The sequence below is a fragment of the Arachis hypogaea genome, chromosome 18 (assembly GCF_003086295.3).
Source record: "Arachis hypogaea cultivar Tifrunner chromosome 18, arahy.Tifrunner.gnm2.J5K5, whole genome shotgun sequence".
Taxonomy (NCBI): domain Eukaryota; kingdom Viridiplantae; phylum Streptophyta; class Magnoliopsida; order Fabales; family Fabaceae; genus Arachis; species Arachis hypogaea.
Genome location: NC_092053.1, coordinates 683070 through 707270, shown reverse-complemented (window position 1 = coordinate 707270; position 24201 = coordinate 683070). Strand labels below are relative to the sequence as shown.

General features: G+C 37.3%; 2 protein-coding genes across 2 annotated transcripts; both read right to left on the bottom strand.

Annotated features, from left to right (window-relative positions):
* Window positions 1-1419: 1419 nt before the first annotated feature.
* On the bottom strand, window positions 1420-4617 carry LOC112769097 (receptor-like protein EIX1). Its single transcript, XM_025813513.3, has 2 exons — window positions 2000-4617; window positions 1420-1772 (listed from the first exon to the last, which is right to left on the bottom strand). Exon 1 carries the CDS (start codon window positions 4600-4602, stop codon window positions 2017-2019), a length of 2586 nt encoding a protein of 861 aa, XP_025669298.3. The 5' UTR covers window positions 4603-4617; the 3' UTR covers window positions 1420-1772; window positions 2000-2016.
* An 8752-nt stretch (window positions 4618-13369) lies between these two features.
* LOC112769092 (receptor-like protein EIX1) lies at window positions 13370-16954 on the bottom strand. The gene is made up of 2 exons (XM_025813508.3): window positions 13950-16954; window positions 13370-13722 (listed from the first exon to the last, which is right to left on the bottom strand). The coding sequence occupies exon 1, from the start codon at window positions 16550-16552 to the stop codon at window positions 13967-13969; it is 2586 nt and encodes an 861-aa protein (XP_025669293.3). The 5' UTR covers window positions 16553-16954; the 3' UTR covers window positions 13370-13722; window positions 13950-13966.
* Between the last annotated feature and the right edge of the window lie 7247 nt (window positions 16955-24201).

Sequence of the window (24201 nt, the reverse complement as noted above, 5' to 3'; positions counted from 1 at the left end):
TAAAACCAATTATACAGAGCCTACAAGCCCGAGTTTAAATACTCGAATCCAACTCTTAAGAAAAAGAGATTGAACTCGAGTAGGGGCACTGTTCATACACTGGCCCAACACTAAGGCTCAGGTCCAAATACACCAAAAGGCCCAATCCAAAGATTGACCTTCGTTATTTACCGACCTCTTTAGAAGAGGTCGGACTCAACACAGACTTCTTTCCAAAGAAGTCGGGCTCAAGAGATAGCTGGCAGATAACACTTATTCAAATAAGTAACTGCCCCTAAAATCTCTCTAACCACTTCTAGAAGTCATATCCCAACAATCCCTATATAAAAGGGACGGTTATCCACCTAAAAAGGTGGCACTACTCCAACGGTGGTTATTGGATCACCACTATAAATACCCTGACACCCCTCAGGTATCTCTAAGTTCCAATACATTCTAAACCTGCTTAATCCCATGCTGACTTAGGCATCGGAGTGTCTTTGCAGGTACCACCCCCCATCTCTTGGAACACACAACTCGGAGGCGACTCCCAGACGTAAACCAAGTCGGAGACCACACTCCTCCAACGCTTGGGTCTCAGACAAGCCCAACCACCGTCCGGTTCTAGGTAAGCCCCGGAACAAAAATTTTGTTAGTTATATAATTATGTTGATGAAATAATTAAAAATAATATAAAATTTTAATTAAACTAATACTAAATATTAGATGATCAAATTTTATTTGATTTGATGTCAGCTCTATGATGCTGGAGTTCAGCAACACTTCTGACAAGTCCCCTTCTATTGTGTTGTTGTACAAATCTAGATGCTGAATTGTGGATGTAAATCTTCAAAAGTTGTTGTTATTGTCAGCAGCTTCAAGCAAGAACTCTGAGTTTTCAATGATGAGAAAATAGAGAGATGTCCGTGTATATAACCATTGAATAAGTGTAGCGTGCAGTCGTCCAAGGGACAGCTTCTCAAGTTGGAAAGGTGGTATCCATTGGAGATCAAAATCAAAGGTGATGTTTGGTGATCCCAAAGACAAGAATTTCAAATTTTTCAGTATTAAAAAACTGTCTGAAAAATACTATTAAGCTACTGGTGTTTTATTTAGCAAGTTAAAGAGCTTCTCTGCATCATAACTTATAGCTTATCAATGACTAATTGCATCATAACTTATAGCTTATCAAACATGTTCTAGATTTAGATTTACATATAATTTTAAAACGCCAGAAGGTGCTGTGACAGTTGATGATGTTAAAAAAGCTGAGGTAATGGCATAGTTGAGAATTTGTTGGCGGCTAAAAAAGCTGTGTGAGTGAGTATGTGTTGTGTAAAACCAAAAAAAAAAAAAGAAAAGATGAATATTGAACCATGAAAATTTATTAAGGAGTAGTTTGCAGCACTTTTACTGAATTAATAATTTATTATACATACATTCAAACAATATTAACCCTTTATTTCCTTTTTAGTTATTATCTAGTACATAATAGTAGTAGTTTATGGCAAAGCACAAACTATTTGTAAGAAAACATCGTCACTTGGCATATCTATGTAGAACAAGCACACTAGAAATAAATCCTAGTTATTAATGCATCACATCCAAACTAAGAAACTATATCTACGCTACTTTCTCTTTAGGATATAAAAGTGAAATTGGGCTACATTAATAAACTAGTGATACTGTAATGACAATACACTTGATACATGCTAAAATAGCACAAGTCTGCTGTATCTTTTTGGTAAGTGCAGCTAATGAGATCTTGATGTATTATGTTTTCTCAAAAGAACCTGCAAAGATAAGAAATTAAACTTCTTTGTTTCTAATCTCTACCCATTCAAGTCATTTGTGCAACTTAATCCAAGAAATAAATATAATTGGTTCCTAAGAGTGCATGTACATATATAACAGAAAATTAAACTGAAAACATTTTACCTTTTAAATATGTATGTTAGATGGTAACAAAAATAATAAAATACAGAGTATATATTTAGTTATGCCATAATTAAGAGGTTACCTGCAGAGAATTGGATATCAGTGGAAGGAGTTGAGATTTGTGAGCAGCAGGACATAAAATCGGTCTCTCAAGTCATACAGAAATCTGAAGTAAGCATGTCTGCACTTGCGACCGAAGAAAATGGCACCACAAACTCCGCAAAAGCCTGAAGCAAAGCCAACTCCTAAGCCCATATAGAGGCAGCTCAGAAAATCTGATTCATCACCATCATCATCATCATTCTCACCCGAAGCCTTTGTGTCATCGCCATGATTTGAGCAGTTTTTGGGAAGGGGAGGTCCACAAAGATCAGCATTCCCAATATAGCTAAGCTCACTGAAGCTCTGAAGTTGGGTCCCTGAAGGGATTTGGCCTCTCAAGTTATTGAATGACAGGTTCAAATTATTGAGGAAAGACAAACTGGACATACTCTCAGGAATCTCTCCTGTGAGGTCATTTTTGGACAAATCAAGAGACTCCAGTTGTGTCATGTTCCCAATCTCTTTTGGTATGGTTCCTGTTAGCCTGTTATGGGATAGGTTCAAGAAATGCAACTGAGAGAGGCTGAACAGTTGTGGAGACATTGTTCCTGTCAGATTATTACTTGAAAGATCAACCATGCGCATCAGCTTCAGGTTTGAATAATAATCCGATTGTTGGCCTTTTACAAGCAATATAAGATCGTCAATGTATATAAAGAAAACCCTTCCATCAAAGAATTTATAGAAAATCCAACTGGTTGAATAGTGCATGTCAACAAAGGATGTGATGTTGTTTAGGCATTTGGGTATATGACCTGAGATTCTGTTATATGCAATATCCAAAATAATGAGGAAAGGCATTTGACATATCTGTGAGGGAATATTACCAATGAATTTGTTGGATCTTAATTGAAGAATCCTTATATTCTGCGGCATCCACTTGGGTATGTATCCAGAGAAGCTATTCTCGCGGACATTAAGAATGGACAGGGAGCGGCAATACTGAAGTGATGAAGAAGATATGTCCCCAGACAAATTATTTTCATGCAGATGCAGTGATGTGAGATTCGACAAAAAGGCCATTGATGGGGGTATGTTGCCACTAAGATGGTTGCCTCCCAGATTAACATGACGCAGCGACTTCCAATTCATCCAGCAGTCTGTTAGCCCTCCAGATAAATTATTATCAGAGATGTCCAAGTACTGCAACTTATTGTTGCTTTTCTTGCTGTGGCACAAGAGATTAGAGATGGACCCTGATAGAGAACTGTTGTATAGTTGGAAGAAAACAACATTGGATGAAAGTCGAGGTAGACCACCTTTGAAATTATTTGATGACAGGTGTATGATGCTGGAGTTCAGCAACACTTCTGATAAGTCCCCTTCTATTGTGTTGTTGTACAAACTGAGATGCTGAATTGTGGATGTAAATCTCCAAAACTTGTTGTTATTGTCAGCAGCTTCAAGCAAAAACTCTGAGTTTTCAATGATGAGAAAATAGAGAGATGTCTGTGTATATACCCATTGAGGGAGTGTAGGGTGCAGTCGTCCAATGTACAGCTTGTCAAGTTGGAAAGGTGGTATCCAGAGGGGATCAAAATCAAAGTTGATGTATGGTGATTCCAAGAACAAGTATTTCAAATTTTTCAGTTTTGCAAAATTTCTTTCCGACACAACCCCTGTGAAGAGGTTTCCCTCTGCCAACAAGGTGTCTAGGGATGACAAATTTCCCAAATTTGTAGGAAGTGATCCGGAAAAATAGTTGTCAGAAATGTCAAGGGTGGTAAGATACTGAAGTTGTCCTATCCAATGTGGAATTGAGCCATTTAAGTAATTATCATGCAATTGAAGGCTAGTCAAAGAATGAAGTTTTGGCAACGTATCTGGTAGCTGGCCTATAAAATGATTACTTGAAAGCTCAATCCCTAAGATATGAGAACTAAGATTGAATATCCATCTTGGCAACTCTGAGTGAAAATAGTTATTGTGAAGATCAATATACTGGAGTGATGTGCTAAAATTAGCATATTCAAGAGATGGATTTATGTCTTCAAGTTTACAGCTGTATAAGTACAGCTCTACCAATGATGGGAGCACCGTCATCCAGTGAAGCCAGTTAGTTTCCATGTGAAGATTAATGGTACTGAGGTCTACGTATTCCAAAGAGGAAATCCGAGAGAGCCACTCAAGACTCTTAATAAAAAGATTTTTGTTGTAAGATAGATCAATGTAATTGAGAGTTGAAGAGTTGACAGCGGAATCAGATGAGATAGTTTTAAAGTCATTCATACTCAGATCCAAATGTTGCAAGTATTCCATGTCTAACAGAGAGAGATTGATGTCACCTGCAAGGCATTTCTGCGAGTTATATTCTTCATCTTCTTCAGCATCATAATAATCACACTCGAGAGCGAGGTGTATGACTCTGGCAGTGATGTTGTGACAGGTGACTCCCTTCCACTGGCAGCAATCCTGTTCCTGCTGCCATGAAGATAGGATTCCCGATGGGTCAGTGACTCCTTCTTTGAACTTCAACAGGATTTCTTTATCTTTCTCGTTGCAACAACTGCACATCACGCATAATGTGCTCAACATCATTGCAAACACATACTTCCTCTTCCAAACTATATTATTGCTATCCATTGGTTAATTTAAGCAACCAAACCTGATTTTTAGGCTTTCTTGCTAACCTATGAGTATATATAGGAAGATTACGATTACGATACAAGTCATTAATACAGAGACCAGATGAATCGTGTGTTAGTCTTGTGGTGAGAAACTCGTTATGGATGTGAAATTTTGGGGGAGAGTTGACTGACATGTGTTTTCCCACAGCAGCTGTGGAAAATTTCTTCTGTAGTGAGCGTGGATCATATGCTTTTTCTTTTTTTCTTCTTTTATTAAAAAAAAATAAAAAAAGGTTAAAATAAAAACACAGACGAGAAGAACCCGAACCCGAACCCGCACTCAAATATGGTGCAGCATCCACCTCCATTTAGTCTCCTTGCCTGGACCATGAGCATCGCCGTGAGCAAGTCAGCATCTCTGCAGGAGTAATCAATGACTAATTGCATTATAACTTATAGCTTATCAAGACAATGCAGGGAATCCTTATAGTAATCAAGTATGATAAAATTAATTACATCATCGTATAGTAATTCAACTTGGAAAAGTCTAAAAGGCCAGCAATTTTATTGAATTTTGGCCAGCATATAACCAGCAGAGAATGGTGAGTCATTGGATGAAATCTCACATCAATCTCACACCATTAAATTATCATTGATGGCTATTTGATGACTACCAATCACAAAAGTTGCTGGCCTCCTAACATTGCTCATTCAACTTAATAATTTCATCAAGGCAAGTATAACAGGGCCTGAACATTTTATGGTGAAATATTTTTGGGCATTAGTAATGAAGTGAGATTTTGTCTTGTGATTTTGTGTCTCATGCATGCCTTTCACGGAACATGAGGAAAATGACTACAAAGCCGTGATTGCTTCAAACTTTGTTGCTTCAATTCTTCCATTTTTAATTCCCTTGTTCAAACGTATACAATCAAAATTTCTAGTTGACTCACCAGTGGAGCCGTCATCAAATTTCTAAGTTAGCAACTCCTTCCAATGTGCGACACATTATAAACTAAAAATGCTAGCTAACAAAATCCTGCATTTAAGCACGTTAGAGACAGTTAAACCATGCGGTTCATCCAGTAATATATGCATACCTGCCAAAATGCAATACAATACTATACTGTATAAGCCCATTATCTCCCTCAACCAAAATGCATTTCACAAAAAACTAAAAAAGGGATAAAAATATAGTTTTTATCCTTTAACGTTTTTTTAAATATTTTTAATGGTTAATTTCATTCAATTTTATTCTTTAACGTTTTTAATGTATTTAATTTTATCCCTAATGTTTTATATAAAATTAAAATTAGTTTATAAAATAAAATCGATATTATTTTAGAGATATTATATTATTTTAATAAAAAATTAATAAAATTGTTCATACACTGGCCCAACACTAAGACTCAGGTCCAAATACACCAAAAGGTCCAATCCAAAGATTGGCCTTCGTTATTCACCGACCTCTTTAGAAGAGGTCGGACTCAACACAGACTTCTTTCTAAAGAAGTCGGGCTCAAGAGATAGCTGGCAGATAACACTTATTCAAATAAGTAACTGCCCCTAAAATCTCTCTAACCACTTCTAGAAGTCATATCCCAACAATCCCTATATAAAAGGGACGGTTATCCACTTAAAAAGGTGGCACTACTCCAACGGTGGTTATTGGATCACCACTATAAATACCCTGACACCCATCAGGTATCTCTAAGTTCCAATACATTCTAAACCTGCTTAATCCCATGCGGCATCGGAGTGTCTTTGCAGGTACCACCCCCCATCTCTTGGAACACACAACTCGGAGGCGGCTCCCAGACGTAAACCAAGTCGGAGACCACACTCCTCCAACGCTTGGGTCTCAGACAAGCCCAACCACCGTCCGGTTCTAGGTAAGCCCCGGAACATTGGCGCCGTTGCCGGGGACCTGGAGCTCAACTCTTGATAATGGCGGATGATCAATAACATAGTCAGACAACCACTCGACATGAATAAGATGCAAGCATGTTAAAAAGAAGCTGGAATACAGTTTCTATGGATACCAGAAATCCCGTAAAAACTTCTCCCAGTGGGCAGAGATATCAAATAGGGATGATGATTCTACTTCTACAGTTAAATTGGATTAAAAGAGAAGAAAGCACCGTCCCAAGGCCATTGTAGAAAGCAAACCAAGACGAACTCGAAAGCCAATTGAATAAAAGAATTTTCAATTCAGAAAATTCAATTGGCAAAAGAAGTTACGTGGAAAAAAAAAAGACGAACTCGAAAGCCAATTGAATAAAAGAATTTTCAATTCAGAAAATTCAATTGGCAAAAGAAGTTACGTGAAAAAAAAAAAGACGAACTCGAAAGCCAATTGAATAAAAGAATTTTCAATTCAGAAAATTCAATTGGCAAAAGAAGTTACGTGAAAAAAAAAGACGAACTCGAAAGCCAATTGAATAAAAGAATTTTCAATTCAGAAAATTCAACTGGCAAAAGAAGTTACGTGAAAAAAAAAAGACGAACTCGAAAGCCAATTGAATAAAAGAATTTTCAATTCAGAAAATTCAACTGGCAAAAGAAGTTACGTGAGAAAAAAAAAGACGAACTCGAAAGCCAATTGAATAAAAGAATTTTCAATTCAGAAAATTCAATTGGCAAAAGAAGTTACGTGAAAAAAAAAGACGAACTCGAAAGCCAATTGAACGTAAAAAAAAAAGACGAACTCGAAAGCCAATTGAATAAAAGAATTTTCAATTCAGAAAATTCAATTGGCAAAAGAAGTTACTCGAAAGCCAATTGAATAAAAGAATTTTCAATTCAGAAAATTCAATTGGCAAAAGAAGTTACGTGAAAAAAAAAAGAGGAAAAGGGAACGTGACTAATCCCAACCTCTTCGTGAAATAGGATGGATAATGACATCTGTGCCAACTTACAATCTCAGAAAAATCCATGATACCCACTCATGAAATGGAACAGTTGCATGTTCCAAATACACAGCATCAGCCAATTTGAACGCAACCCAATCCGACAACGGAGTGATGAATCCAGTTTTTTCTTCAGTGGATTCACCTGTCAATTACAACAGTGAATAACACAAAGAATTCTCATGGTACATCTTTCGTTGGTTGCTCACAAATTACATCACTGCCAATGAATATGGAAAGAAATATTCTTGTGGTAGAATTTGATGTTGTTTGCACACCAATAAAGATGGATGTCTTCCAGGAAGAAAACTGGAATCCGATCCAAAGGAAAAAGAAAGTCGGGGTGGCAAAGGCCCAGTCTTCATTGGAGGGAATGATGGTCAGACTTTTCTTCAAAGGTCGGATGAGCCGGGAGCTCACAAAGAAAATTCGACCTCTTTTAGAAAGCTCATGAAGAAAAGTCCGACCTCTTTTAAAGGTCAGACTTTACAATAAGGTCGGATGAGTTGGGAGTTCACCAAAGAGAATCCGACCTCTTTTAGGGAGTTCACCAAAGAAAATTCGACCTCTTTTAGAGAGCTCACGAATAAAAGTCCGACCTCTTTTTAAAGATCAGACTTTACAATAAGGTCGGATGAGTTGGGAGCTTACCAAAGAAAATTCGACATCTTTTAGAGAGCTCATGAAGAAAAGTCCGACCTCTTTTAAAGGTTAGACTTTACAACAAGGTCGGATGAGTTGGGAGCTCACAAAGAAAATCCGACCTCTTTTAGATCCCATGAAGAAAGTCCGACTTCTTTTAAAGGTTAGACTTTACAACAAGGTCGGATGAGTTGGGAGCTCACAAAGAAAATCCGACCTCTTTTAGATCCCATGAAGAAAGTCCGACCTTTTTTAAAGGTTAGACTCTACAATGAGGTCTAAAACCTCATTGCTCAGAAGAATCCGACCTCTTTAGATCCGACAAAGAAAAAATCCGACCTCGTTTTGGAGTCTGTAAAAAATCCGACCTCTTTCACGATCAACTCTACAATGAGGTCAAAAACCTCGAAGAATATCAGAAAGAGATTCCGACTTCTTTTAAAAGATCAGAGTCTACAATGAGGTCGAAAACCTCCAAGCTTAGAAAGAAAGTCCAACCTCTTTCCAAGCTTAGAAAGAAAAATCTGACCTCTTCTAAAGATCCAAGCTTATGAAGATAATTTGACCTCCTCTGAGGATTCAAGTCTACAAATAAAAATCCGACTTCCTTTAAGAGCTTACAAAGAAAAGTCCGACTTCTTTCTTGAGGTACAACTTCGAGAACCAGATCCCAAGCCTAAATGGCCATGAGAAGGTCATACGAAGAAATTTCTCAACTGACAACCTCGTCTTGATCCAAAATGACATCGGACCAAAAGCGGACGAAGAAAAGCCAACACCAAAATGAAAAGATCCAACAAAGTCACTTAAGACTTGAAAAAAAACTACTACAACATACTCAACTTACTCGAAAACAATCTACCTAGATTGTGCCATGTTTACAACAAAAGGGATACTACAGCTAGAAAGTGCACCTTACTCCTTAATGCACACTTTTTCTGACTTGAAGTGATGAGATCCAAAGTGGCGTAAGAAGTTATAAATGCAAATCGTGGTCCGACCTCATTAAGCCACTTGTACTAAATCAAACTGGCAAGGGGCAAAGCCTAAAACGAATTGCACAAATAACTTAAGGACAACGTGATCATAATCAAACATCAACACGAAGAGGATGTAAACCCGACGTCACAACAATTTGTTTAAAACAAATTGAGAAAGGATGGCGATTTATAAGAATGCCTCCTCAAGCCAAGAGATAAGTATCCGACCTTACTAAGTTGACACAACAAGTATAAAACAAGTTATCCGACCTCCCAAACAGAGAGTCCAAAATAACTTGTAAAAGTCACATAGAAACAAATAGTAAGATTCAAGAATGGCATGACTGAATACTCGAGTCCGACTTTATGAAGCTCGACCTCGAGTAGGGGCACTGGCTTATCATGAAAGCTAAGTCCAAAATTATTAAAAACTAAAGACAATATTCTACAATGATGCTAGAGCACGAAAGAAGAACGTAACCCCCTTCCAGAAACCTGAGAGCAAACTCAGATAAGGAAAGAGCTCTTGAGACAAAGGATGGCTACGAGATTCGCCGCAAAAGACCTCATCTTGATAAGAAAAAATATCAGGCTACTGAATTCGGGCGAATGAAAGCTGACAACAAAAAGGATAGGACCCTACAAGATTACTGAGATCTTAGGAAAATGTTATTACAAGGTGATCGACTTAAACAGCACCGAGCTACCAAGGTCGTGGCATGCTTGTAACATGAAAAGGTACTATAGCTAAAAGCGAACTCTACTCCATGAACCTTCGCAAATAAATAAAGATCTTTTATCTCTTATAAATTTCTTCTCGTTTTTCTTTCTTTCTACGAAACGCGCCGACTTAAGCTCGACAAAGCGTGAAAATCCCATGAACCGACCTAGATGGTCGTCAGGATAAAACGACGAGGTACAAGTCGGTGTAAAGAGGTTATAAAAGTCGATCGTAATAAACTCGGAAATTATCTGACTCACAAGTCGGAAAAACCGAGAAAAAGGGAAACGCATCGCAAAAATAACCTAAATCATAAGAGCTCAATAAATCAAAAATTGAGTATAAGGAATACCAAAAAGAGATCAGGAAACCTATTGAAAGCACTAAGGCAAAATGTTGTCCCGAGTTGTTAAGGAAAACTTAACTTAAAGAAAGGGACAGTCAGCCAAGAAAAAGGTTTTTCAAAATAAAGATCAAAAATGTTTTTTCTAAGATTACTGAAATCTTAGAAAAGGGCTACTACAAAGTGTCTAACTTCGAGGGTGAAAAACTACCCAGGTCGCAACACACCTCCAACATAAGGAGATAAAATAATTCCTTATGAAAATTGATTTTCTACAATTAACACACACCAATTGAAGCTCGATAAACCGCGAAAATCACGGGCCGATCATATAGAAATCGCCTGGATGAAGCGACGAGGAACCAATTGGTGGAAAGAAGTTACATATGCGAATTGGAAAGAAAACACCTCGAAAAAGCTTGGGCCAAACGGGTTGAAAAAGTTGTGTTTAGAACAAGTCGCAAAAGTAACTTAACTAAATATGCCCCTTGAGGCATAAATACGATCTAACAACTCGATCCACACGGATAACAAATGGATCGTACAAAATCTCAAGCCCACAATCTCATCTCTACAAGTTCTAAAAATAAACGACCTAGTCGTATAAAATGGAACACTTTCACAAAAACAAGTTGTTCCAAGAAAACTCGTTCTAGCATTCACAACAACATAAGGATAACTTGGATTAAACGAGTTATGCCAGTCAACCATATTTTCAACGAAATTGTGTTAAGCACAAGTCGTGTCTATCTAAAAGCAAAGCTTTAAAAGTGATTTGTATCAAAATGAATCACTTCAACCAAACGACTTGTATAGAAACGAGTTAAAAAGGAAGGATTGTAAACGTTTCTAAACAAAATCGAAACGTAAAAACTATCCTCCAAAACAACTTGGATAAAACAAGTTGTATCATACACAAGGACGACAACCTTGTAAAAACTAGAAAGGGGAGGGAATAAACATATAATCCTTTTACCTAAGGCGCCAATTTATGCTCGACAAAGCGCAAAAATCACAAGCTGGCCTTTTCAATGGTCGCTCGGATAAAGCGACGAGGTATAAATTGGTGTCCAATGGTTATTATACGGCTTGATGATTTAAAACAACTCAAGCCCATGAGTTGAACAAAATCGAGTAAAAAATAACCATATGATCTAAGTAATTTGTATTAAAATAAATTGCGCAAAACAACTTGATATATAACGAGTTGTGCTTCAAAAAAGTGACTTGTATAAAAAACAAGTCATCTAGAAAACTCAGAATGAATGAGTTCAACAAAAAAAGGCTTCATTCGAAAATCCTTTCTGCTTGATTGCTCGAGTCCGACTTCATAAAGCTCGACCTCGAGCAGGGGCATAATGGATAAAGCAACGGAGTCCGATGGTTATAAAGATGATCTGATAGTTTAAAAGGACTCAAAATAAACAATTTGTACTTGAAACAAGTTGTGAAGTCCTAAAAAACAGCTCGATTTTAAATGAGTTGTATGAAATTAGATCAAGAAATAGCCACATTTTAATTAAACGATTTGAAATGAAACAAATCGTAAGACCTTAAAACTACTCGCATCGAACGAGCAAGATAAGGTTATACTAAAAAATACGAGTTTTGAAATAAACGATTTGTATCAAAACAAGTCGTAAGAAATCAGAATAAGTTTCAGAAAGGTGATTTGTATTAAAACAAGTCATGTATCCTCAAAACAACTCGAATTGAACGAGTTGTACGAAACTAGGACAAGAAATATTCTTTGGTTAAGTAAGATGTGCTAAAACCAATTATACAGAGCCTACAAGCCCGAGTTTAAATACTCGAATCCAACTCTTAAGAAAAAGAGATTGAACTCGAGTAGGGGCACTGTTCATACACTGGCCCAACACTAAGGCTCAGGTCCAAATACACCAAAAGGCCCAATCCAAAGATTGACCTTCGTTATTTACCGACCTCTTTAGAAGAGGTCGGACTCAACACAGACTTCTTTCCAAAGAAGTCGGGCTCAAGAGATAGCTGGCAGATAACACTTATTCAAATAAGTAACTGCCCCTAAAATCTCTCTAACCACTTCTAGAAGTCATATCCCAACAATCCCTATATAAAAGGGACGGTTATCCACCTAAAAAGGTGGCACTACTCCAACGGTGGTTATTGGATCACCACTATAAATACCCTGACACCCCTCAGGTATCTCTAAGTTCCAATACATTCTAAACCTGCTTAATCCCATGCTGACTTAGGCATCGGAGTGTCTTTGCAGGTACCACCCCCATCTCTTGGAACACACAACTCGGAGGCGACTCCCAGACGTAAACCAAGTCGGAGACCACACTCCTCCAACGCTTGGGTCTCAGACAAGCCCAACCACCGTCCGGTTCTAGGTAAGCCCCGGAACAAAAATTTTGTTAGTTATATAATTATGTTGATGAAATAATTAAAAATAATATAAAATTTTAATTAAACTAATACTAAATATTAGATGATCAAATTTTATTTGATTTGATGTCAGCTCTATGATGCTGGAGTTCAGCAACACTTCTGACAAGTCCCCTTCTATTGTGTTGTTGTACAAATCTAGATGCTGAATTGTGGATGTAAATCTTCAAAAGTTGTTGTTATTGTCAGCAGCTTCAAGCAAGAACTCTGAGTTTTCAATGATGAGAAAATAGAGAGATGTCCGTGTATATAACCATTGAATAAGTGTAGCGTGCAGTCGTCCAAGGGACAGCTTCTCAAGTTGGAAAGGTGGTATCCATTGGAGATCAAAATCAAAGGTGATGTTTGGTGATCCCAAAGACAAGAATTTCAAATTTTTCAGTATTAAAAAACTGTCTGAAAAATACTATTAAGCTACTGGTGTTTTATTTAGCAAGTTAAAGAGCTTCTCTGCATCATAACTTATAGCTTATCAATGACTAATTGCATCATAACTTATAGCTTATCAAACATGTTCTAGATTTAGATTTACATATAATTTTAAAACGCCAGAAGGTGCTGTGACAGTTGATGATGTTAAAAAAGCTGAGGTAATGGCATAGTTGAGAATTTGTTGGCGGCTAAAAAAGCTGTGTGAGTGAGTATGTGTTGTGTAAAACCAAAAAAAAAAAAAAGAAAAGATGAATATTGAACCATGAAAATTTATTAAGGAGTAGTTTGCAGCACTTTTACTGAATTAATAATTTATTATACATACATTCAAACAATATTAACCCTTTATTTCCTTTTTAGTTATTATCTAGTACATAATAGTAGTAGTTTATGGCAAAGCACAAACTATTTGTAAGAAAACATCGTCACTTGGCATATCTATGTAGAACAAGCACACTAGAAATAAATCCTAGTTATTAATGCATCACATCCAAACTAAGAAACTATATCTACGCTACTTTCTCTTTAGGATATAAAAGTGAAATTGGGCTACATTAATAAACTAGTGATACTGTAATGACAATACACTTGATACATGCTAAAATAGCACAAGTCTGCTGTATCTTTTTGGTAAGTGCAGCTAATGAGATCTTGATGTATTATGTTTTCTCAAAAGAACCTGCAAAGATAAGAAATTAAACTTCTTTGTTTCTAATCTCTACCCATTCAAGTCATTTGTGCAACTTAATCCAAGAAATAAATATAATTGGTTCCTAAGAGTGCATGTACATATATAACAGAAAATTAAACTGAAAACATTTTACCTTTTAAATATGTATGTTAGATGGTAACAAAAATAATAAAATACAGAGTATATATTTAGTTATGCCATAATTAAGAGGTTACCTGCAGAGAATTGGATATCAGTGGAAGGAGTTGAGATTTGTGAGCAGCAGGACATAAAATCGGTCTCTCAAGTCATACAGAAATCTGAAGTAAGCATGTCTGCACTTGCGACCGAAGAAAATGGCACCACAAACTCCGCAAAAGCCTGAAGCAAAGCCAACTCCTAAGCCCATATAGAGGCAGCTCAGAAAATCTGATTCATCACCATCATCATCATCATTCTCACCCGAAGCCTTTGTGTCATCGCCATGATTTGAGCAGTTTTTGGGAAGGGGAGGTCCACAAAGATCAGCATTCCCAATATAGCTAAGCTCACTGAAGCTCTGAAGTTGGGTCCCTGAAGGGATTTGGCCTCTCAAGTTATTGAATGACAGGTTCAAATTATTGAGGAAAGACAAACTGGACATACTCTCAGGAATCTCTCCTGTGAGGTCATTTTTGGACAAATCAAGAGACTCCAGTTGTGTCATGTTCCCAATCTCTTTTGGTATGGTTCCTGTTAGCCTGTTATGGGATAGGTTCAAGAAATGCAACTGAGAGAGGCTGAACAGTTGTGGAGACATTGTTCCTGTCAGATTATTACTTGAAAGATCAACCATGCGCATCAGCTTCAGGTTTGAATAATAATCCGATTGTTGGCCTTTTACAAGCAATATAAGATCGTCAATGTATATAAAGAAAACCCTTCCATCAAAGAATTTATAGAAAATCCAACTGGTTGAATAGTGCATGTCAACAAAGGATGTGATGTTGTTTAGGCATTTGGGTATATGACCTGAGATTCTGTTATATGCAATATCCAAAATAATGAGGAAAGGCATTTGACATATCTGTGAGGGAATATTACCAATGAATTTGTTGGATCTTAATTGAAGAATCCTTATATTCTGCGGCATCCACTTGGGTATGTATCCAGAGAAGCTATTCTCGCGGACATTAAGAATGGACAGGGAGCGGCAATACTGAAGTGATGAAGAAGATATGTCCCCAGACAAATTATTTTCATGCAGATGCAGTGATGTGAGATTCGACAAAAAGGCCATTGATGGGGGTATGTTGCCACTAAGATGGTTGCCTCCCAGATTAACATGACGCAGCGACTTCCAATTCATCCAGCAGTCTGTTAGCCCTCCAGATAAATTATTATCAGAGATGTCCAAGTACTGCAACTTATTGTTGCTTTTCTTGCTGTGGCACAAGAGATTAGAGATGGACCCTGATAGAGAACTGTTGTATAGTTGGAAGAAAACAACATTGGATGAAAGTCGAGGTAGACCACCTTTGAAATTATTTGATGACAGGTGTATGATGCTGGAGTTCAGCAACACTTCTGATAAGTCCCCTTCTATTGTGTTGTTGTACAAACTGAGATGCTGAATTGTGGATGTAAATCTCCAAAACTTGTTGTTATTGTCAGCAGCTTCAAGCAAAAACTCTGAGTTTTCAATGATGAGAAAATAGAGAGATGTCTGTGTATATACCCATTGAGGGAGTGTAGGGTGCAGTCGTCCAATGTACAGCTTGTCAAGTTGGAAAGGTGGTATCCAGAGGGGATCAAAATCAAAGTTGATGTATGGTGATTCCAAGAACAAGTATTTCAAATTTTTCAGTTTTGCAAAATTTCTTTCCGACACAACCCCTGTGAAGAGGTTTCCCTCTGCCAACAAGGTGTCTAGGGATGACAAATTTCCCAAATTTGTAGGAAGTGATCCGGAAAAATAGTTGTCAGAAATGTCAAGGGTGGTAAGATACTGAAGTTGTCCTATCCAATGTGGAATTGAGCCATTTAAGTAATTATCATGCAATTGAAGGCTAGTCAAAGAATGAAGTTTTGGCAACGTATCTGGTAGCTGGCCTATAAAATGATTACTTGAAAGCTCAATCCCTAAGATATGAGAACTAAGATTGAATATCCATCTTGGCAACTCTGAGTGAAAATAGTTATTGTGAAGATCAATATACTGGAGTGATGTGCTAAAATTAGCATATTCAAGAGATGGATTTATGTCTTCAAGTTTACAGCTGTATAAGTACAGCTCTACCAATGATGGGAGCACCGTCATCCAGTGAAGCCAGTTAGTTTCCATGTGAAGATTAATGGTACTGAGGTCTACGTATTCCAAAGAGGAAATCCGAGAGAGCCACTCAAGACTCTTAATAAAAAGATTTTTGTTGTAAGATAGATCAATGTAATTGAGAGTTGAAGAGTTGACAGCGGAATCAGATGAGATAGTTTTAAAGTCATTCATACTCAGATCCAAATGTTGCAAGTATTCCATGTCTAACAGAGAGAGATTGATGTCACCTGCAAGGCATTTCTGCGAGTTATATTCTTCATCTTCTTCAGCATCATAATAATCACACTCGAGAGCGAGGTGTATGACTCTGGCAGTGATGTTGTGACAGGTGACTCCCTTCCACTGGCAGCAATCCTGTTCCTGCTGCCATGAAGATAGGATTCCCGATGGGTCAGTGACTCCTTCTTTGAACTTCAACAGGATTTCTTTATCTTTCTCGTTGCAACAACTGCACATCACGCATAATGTGCTCAACATCATTGCAAACACATACTTCCTCTTCCAAACTATATTATTGCTATCCATTGGTTAATTTAAGCAACCAAACCTGATTTTTAGGCTTTCTTGCTAACCTATGAGTATATATAGGAAGATTACGATTACGATACAAGTCATTAATACAGAGACCAGATGAATCGTGTGTTAGTCTTGTGGTGAGAAACTCGTTATGGATGTGAAATTTTGGGGGAGAGTTGACTGACATGTGTTTTCCCACAGCAGCTGTGGAAAATTTCTTCTGTAGTGAGCGTGGATCATATGCTTTTTCTTTTTTTCTTCTTTTATTAAAAAAAAATAAAAAAAGGTTAAAATAAAAACACAGACGAGAAGAACCCGAACCCGAACCCGCACTCAAATATGGTGCAGCATCCACCTCCATTTAGTCTCCTTGCCTGGACCATGAGCATCGCCGTGAGCAAGTCAGCATCTCTGCAGGAGTAATCAATGACTAATTGCATTATAACTTATAGCTTATCAAGACAATGCAGGGAATCCTTATAGTAATCAAGTATGATAAAATTAATTACATCATCGTATAGTAATTCAACTTGGAAAAGTCTAAAAGGCCAGCAATTTTATTGAATTTTGGCCAGCATATAACCAGCAGAGAATGGTGAGTCATTGGATGAAATCTCACATCAATCTCACACCATTAAATTATCATTGATGGCTATTTGATGACTACCAATCACAAAAGTTGCTGGCCTCCTAACATTGCTCATTCAACTTAATAATTTCATCAAGGCAAGTATAACAGGGCCTGAACATTTTATGGTGAAATATTTTTGGGCATTAGTAATGAAGTGAGATTTTGTCTTGTGATTTTGTGTCTCATGCATGCCTTTCACGGAACATGAGGAAAATGACTACAAAGCCGTGATTGCTTCAAACTTTGTTGCTTCAATTCTTCCATTTTTAATTCCCTTGTTCAAACGTATACAATCAAAATTTCTAGTTGACTCACCAGTGGAGCCGTCATCAAATTTCTAAGTTAGCAACTCCTTCCAATGTGCGACACATTATAAACTAAAAATGCTAGCTAACAAAATCCTGCATTTAAGCACGTTAGAGACAGTTAAACCATGCGGTTCATCCAGTAATATATGCATACCTGCCAAAATGCAATACAATACTATACTGTATAAGCCCATTATCTCCCTCAACCAAAATGCATTTCACAAAAAACTAAAAAAGGGATAAAAATATAGTTTTTATCCTTTAACGTTTTTTTAAATATTTTTAATGGTTAATTTCATTCAATTTTATTCTTTAACGTTTTTAATGTATTTAATTTTATCCCTAATGTTTTATATAAAATTAAAATTAGTTTATAAAATAAAATCGATATTATTTTAGAGATATTATATTATTTTAATAAAAAATTAATAAAATTGTTCATACACTGGCCCAACACTAAGACTCAGGTCCAAATACACCAAAAGGTCCAATCCAAAGATTGGCCTTCGTTATTCACCGACCTCTTTAGAAGAGGTCGGACTCAACACAGACTTCTTTCTAAAGAAGTCGGGCTCAAGAGATAGCTGGCAGATAACACTTATTCAAATAAGTAACTGCCCCTAAAATCTCTCTAACCACTTCTAGAAGTCATATCCCAACAATCCCTATATAAAAGGGACGGTTATCCACTTAAAAAGGTGGCACTACTCCAACGGTGGTTATTGGATCACCACTATAAATACCCTGACACCCATCAGGTATCTCTAAGTTCCAATACATTCTAAACCTGCTTAATCCCATGCGGCATCGGAGTGTCTTTGCAGGTACCACCCCCCATCTCTTGGAACACACAACTCGGAGGCGGCTCCCAGACGTAAACCAAGTCGGAGACCACACTCCTCCAACGCTTGGGTCTCAGACAAGCCCAACCACCGTCCGGTTCTAGGTAAGCCCCGGAACATTGGCGCCGTTGCCGGGGACCTGGAGCTCAACTCTTGATAATGGCGGATGATCAATAACATAGTCAGACAACCACTCGACATGAATAAGATGCAAGCATGTTAAAAAGAAGCTGGAATACAGTTTCTATGGATACCAGAAATCCCGTAAAAACTTCTCCCAGTGGGCAGAGATATCAAATAGGGATGATGATTCTACTTCTACAGTTAAATTGGATTAAAAGAGAAGAAAGCACCGTCCCAAGGCCATTGTAGAAAGCAAACCAAGACGAACTCGAAAGCCAATTGAATAAAAGAATTTTCAATTCAGAAAATTCAATTGGCAAAAGAAGTTACGTGGAAAAAAAAAAGACGAACTCGAAAGCCAATTGAATAAAAGAATTTTCAATTCAGAAAATTCAATTGGCAAAAGAAGTTACGTGAAAAAAAAAAAGACGAACTCGAAAGCCAATTGAATAAAAGAATTTTCAATTCAGAAAATTCAATTGGCAAAAGAAGTTACGTGAAAAAAAAAGACGAACTCGAAAGCCAATTGAATAAAAGAATTTTCAATTCAGAAAATTCAACTGGCAAAAGAAGTTACGTGAAAAAAAAAAGACGAACTCGAAAGCCAATTGAATAAAAGAATTTTCAATTCAGAAAATTCAACTGGCAAAAGAAGTTACGTGAGAAAAAAAAAGACGAACTCGAAAGCCAATTGAATAAAAGAATTTTCAATTCAGAAAATTCAATTGGCAAAAGAAGTTACGTGAAAAAAAAAGACGAACTCGAAAGCCAATTGAACGTAAAAAAAAAAGACGAACTCGAAAGCCAATTGAATAAAAGAATTTTCAATTCAGAAAATTCAATTGGCAAAAGAAGTTACTCGAAAGCCAATTGAATAAAAGAATTTTCAATTCAGAAAATTCAATTGGCAAAAGAAGTTACGTGAAAAAAAAAAGAGGAAAAGGGAACGTGACTAATCCCAACCTCTTCGTGAAATAGGATGGATAATGACATCTGTGCCAACTTACAATCTCAGAAAAATCCATGATACCCACTCATGAAATGGAACAGTTGCATGTTCCAAATACACAGCATCAGCCAATTTGAACGCAACCCAATCCGACAACGGAGTGATGAATCCAGTTTTTTCTTCAGTGGATTCACCTGTCAATTACAACAGTGAATAACACAAAGAATTCTCATGGTACATCTTTCGTTGGTTGCTCACAAATTACATCACTGCCAATGAATATGGAAAGAAATATTCTTGTGGTAGAATTTGATGTTGTTTGCACACCAATAAAGATGGATGTCTTCCAGGAAGAAAACTGGAATCCGATCCAAAGGAAAAAGAAAGTCGGGGTGGCAAAGGCCCAGTCTTCATTGGAGGGAATGATGGTCAGACTTTTCTTCAAAGGTCGGATGAGCCGGGAGCTCACAAAGAAAATTCGACCTCTTTTAGAAAGCTCATGAAGAAAAGTCCGACCTCTTTTAAAGGTCAGACTTTACAATAAGGTCGGATGAGTTGGGAGTTCACCAAAGAGAATCCGACCTCTTTTAGGGAGTTCACCAAAGAAAATTCGACCTCTTTTAGAGAGCTCACGAATAAAAGTCCGACCTCTTTTTAAAGATCAGACTTTACAATAAGGTCGGATGAGTTGGGAGCTTACCAAAGAAAATTCGACATCTTTTAGAGAGCTCATGAAGAAAAGTCCGACCTCTTTTAAAGGTTAGACTTTACAACAAGGTCGGATGAGTTGGGAGCTCACAAAGAAAATCCGACCTCTTTTAGATCCCATGAAGAAAGTCCGACTTCTTTTAAAGGTTAGACTTTACAACAAGGTCGGATGAGTTGGGAGCTCACAAAGAAAATCCGACCTCTTTTAGATCCCATGAAGAAAGTCCGACCTTTTTTAAAGGTTAGACTCTACAATGAGGTCTAAAACCTCATTGCTCAGAAGAATCCGACCTCTTTAGATCCGACAAAGAAAAAATCCGACCTCGTTTTGGAGTCTGTAAAAAATCCGACCTCTTTCACGATCAACTCTACAATGAGGTCAAAAACCTCGAAGAATATCAGAAAGAGATTCCGACTTCTTTTAAAAGATCAGAGTCTACAATGAGGTCGAAAACCTCCAAGCTTAGAAAGAAAGTCCAACCTCTTTCCAAGCTTAGAAAGAAAAATCTGACCTCTTCTAAAGATCCAAGCTTATGAAGATAATTTGACCTCCTCTGAGGATTCAAGTCTACAAATAAAAATCCGACTTCCTTTAAGAGCTTACAAAGAAAAGTCCGACTTCTTTCTTGAGGTACAACTTCGAGAACCAGATCCCAAGCCTAAATGGCCATGAGAAGGTCATACGAAGAAATTTCTCAACTGACAACCTCGTCTTGATCCAAAATGACATCGGACCAAAAGCGGACGAAGAAAAGCCAACACCAAAATGAAAAGATCCAACAAAGTCACTTAAGACTTGAAAAAAAACTACTACAACATACTCAACTTACTCGAAAACAATCTACCTAGATTGTGCCATGTTTACAACAAAAGGGATACTACAGCTAGAAAGTGCACCTTACTCCTTAATGCACACTTTTTCTGACTTGAAGTGATGAGATCCAAAGTGGCGTAAGAAGTTATAAATGCAAATCGTGGTCCGACCTCATTAAGCCACTTGTACTAAATCAAACTGGCAAGGGGCAAAGCCTAAAACGAATTGCACAAATAACTTAAGGACAACGTGATCATAATCAAACATCAACACGAAGAGGATGTAAACCCGACGTCACAACAATTTGTTTAAAACAAATTGAGAAAGGATGGCGATTTATAAGAATGCCTCCTCAAGCCAAGAGATAAGTATCCGACCTTACTAAGTTGACACAACAAGTATAAAACAAGTTATCCGACCTCCCAAACAGAGAGTCCAAAATAACTTGTAAAAGTCACATAGAAACAAATAGTAAGATTCAAGAATGGCATGACTGAATACTCGAGTCCGACTTTATGAAGCTCGACCTCGAGTAGGGGCACTGGCTTATCATGAAAGCTAAGTCCAAAATTATTAAAAACTAAAGACAATATTCTACAATGATGCTAGAGCACGAAAGAAGAACGTAACCCCCTTCCAGAAACCTGAGAGCAAACTCAGATAAGGAAAGAGCTCTTGAGACAAAGGATGGCTACGAGATTCGCCGCAAAAGACCTCATCTTGATAAGAAAAAATATCAGGCTACTGAATTCGGGCGAATGAAAGCTGACAACAAAAAGGATAGGACCCTACAAGATTACTGAGATCTTAGGAAAATGTTATTACAAGGTGATCGACTTAAACAGCACCGAGCTACCAAGGTCGTGGCATGCTTGTAACATGAAAAGGTACTATAGCTAAAAGCGAACTCTACTCCATGAACCTTCGCAAATAAATAAAGATCTTTTATCTCTTATAAATTTCTTCTCGTTTTTCTTTCTTTCTACGAAACGCGCCGACTTAAGCTCGACAAAGCGTGAAAATCCCATGAACCGACCTAGATGGTCGTCAGGATAAAACGACGAGGTACAAGTCGGTGTAAAGAGGTTATAAAAGTCGATCGTAATAAACTCGGAAATTATCTGACTCACAAGTCGGAAAAACCGAGAAAAAGGGAAACGCATCGCAAAAATAACCTAAATCATAAGAGCTCAATAAATCAAAAATTGAGTATAAGGAATACCAAAAAGAGATCAGGAAACCTATTGAAAGCACTAAGGCAAAATGTTGTCCCGAGTTGTTAAGGAAAACTTAACTTAAAGAAAGGGACAGTCAGCCAAGAAAAAGGTTTTTCAAAATAAAGATCAAAAATGTTTTTTCTAAGATTACTGAAATCTTAGAAAAGGGCTACTACAAAGTGTCTAACTTCGAGGGTGAAAAACTACCCAGGTCGCAACACACCTCCAACATAAGGAGATAAAATAATTCCTTATGAAAATTGATTTTCTACAATTAACACACACCAATTGAAGCTCGATAAACCGCGAAAATCACGGGCCGATCATATAGAAATCGCCTGGATGAAGCGACGAGGAACCAATTGGTGGAAAGAAGTTACATATGCGAATTGGAAAGAAAACACCTCGAAAAAGCTTGGGCCAAACGGGTTGAAAAAGTTGTGTTTAGAACAAGTCGCAAAAGTAACTTAACTAAATATGCCCCTTGAGGCATAAATACGATCTAACAACTCGATCCACACGGATAACAAATGGATCGTACAAAATCTCAAGCCCACAATCTCATCTCTACAAGTTCTAAAAATAAACGACCTAGTCGTATAAAATGGAACACTTTCACAAAAACAAGTTGTTCCAAGAAAACTCGTTCTAGCATTCACAACAACATAAGGATAACTTGGATTAAACGAGTTATGCCAGTCAACCATATTTTCAACGAAATTGTGTTAAGCACAAGTCGTGTCTATCTAAAAGCAAAGCTTTAAAAGTGATTTGTATCAAAATGAATCACTTCAACCAAACGACTTGTATAGAAACGAGTTAAAAAGGAAGGATTGTAAACGTTTCTAAACAAAATCGAAACGTAAAAACTATCCTCCAAAACAACTTGGATAAAACAAGTTGTATCATACACAAGGACGACAACCTTGTAAAAACTAGAAAGGGGAGGGAATAAACATATAATCCTTTTACCTAAGGCGCCAATTTATGCTCGACAAAGCGCAAAAATCACAAGCTGGCCTTTTCAATGGTCGCTCGGATAAAGCGACGAGGTATAAATTGGTGTCCAATGGTTATTATACGGCTTGATGATTTAAAACAACTCAAGCCCATGAGTTGAACAAAATCGAGTAAAAAATAACCATATGATCTAAGTAATTTGTATTAAAATAAATTGCGCAAAACAACTTGATATATAACGAGTTGTGCTTCAAAAAAGTGACTTGTATAAAAAACAAGTCATCTAGAAAACTCAGAATGAATGAGTTCAACAAAAAAAGGCTTCATTCGAAAATCCTTTCTGCTTGATTGCTCGAGTCCGACTTCATAAAGCTCGACCTCGAGCAGGGGCATAATGGATAAAGCAACGGAGTCCGATGGTTATAAAGATGATCTGATAGTTTAAAAGGACTCAAAATAAACAATTTGTACTTGAAACAAGTTGTGAAGTCCTAAAAAACAGCTCGATTTTAAATGAGTTGTATGAAATTAGATCAAGAAATAGCCACATTTTAATTAAACGATTTGAAATGAAACAAATCGTAAGACCTTAAAACTACTCGCATCGAACGAGCAAGATAAGGTTATACTAAAAAATACGAGTTTTGAAATAAACGATTTGTATCAAAACAAGTCGTAAGAAATCAGAATAAGTTTCAGAAAGGTGATTTGTATTAAAACAAGTCATGTATCCTCAAAACAACTCGAATTGAACGAGTTGTACGAAACTAGGACAAGAAATATTCTTTGGTTAAGTAAGATGTGCTAAAACCAATTATACAGAGCCTACAAGCCCGAGTTTAAATACTCGAATCCAACTCTTAAGAAAAAGAGATTGAACTCGAGTAGGGGCACTGTTCATACACTGGCCCAACACTAAGGCTCAGGTCCAAATACACCAAAAGGCCCAATCCAAAGATTGACCTTCGTTATTTACCGACCTCTTTAGAAGAGGTCGGACTCAACACAGACTTCTTTCCAAAGAAGTCGGGCTCAAGAGATAGCTGGCAGATAACACTTATTCAAATAAGTAACTGCCCCTAAAATCTCTCTAACCACTTCTAGAA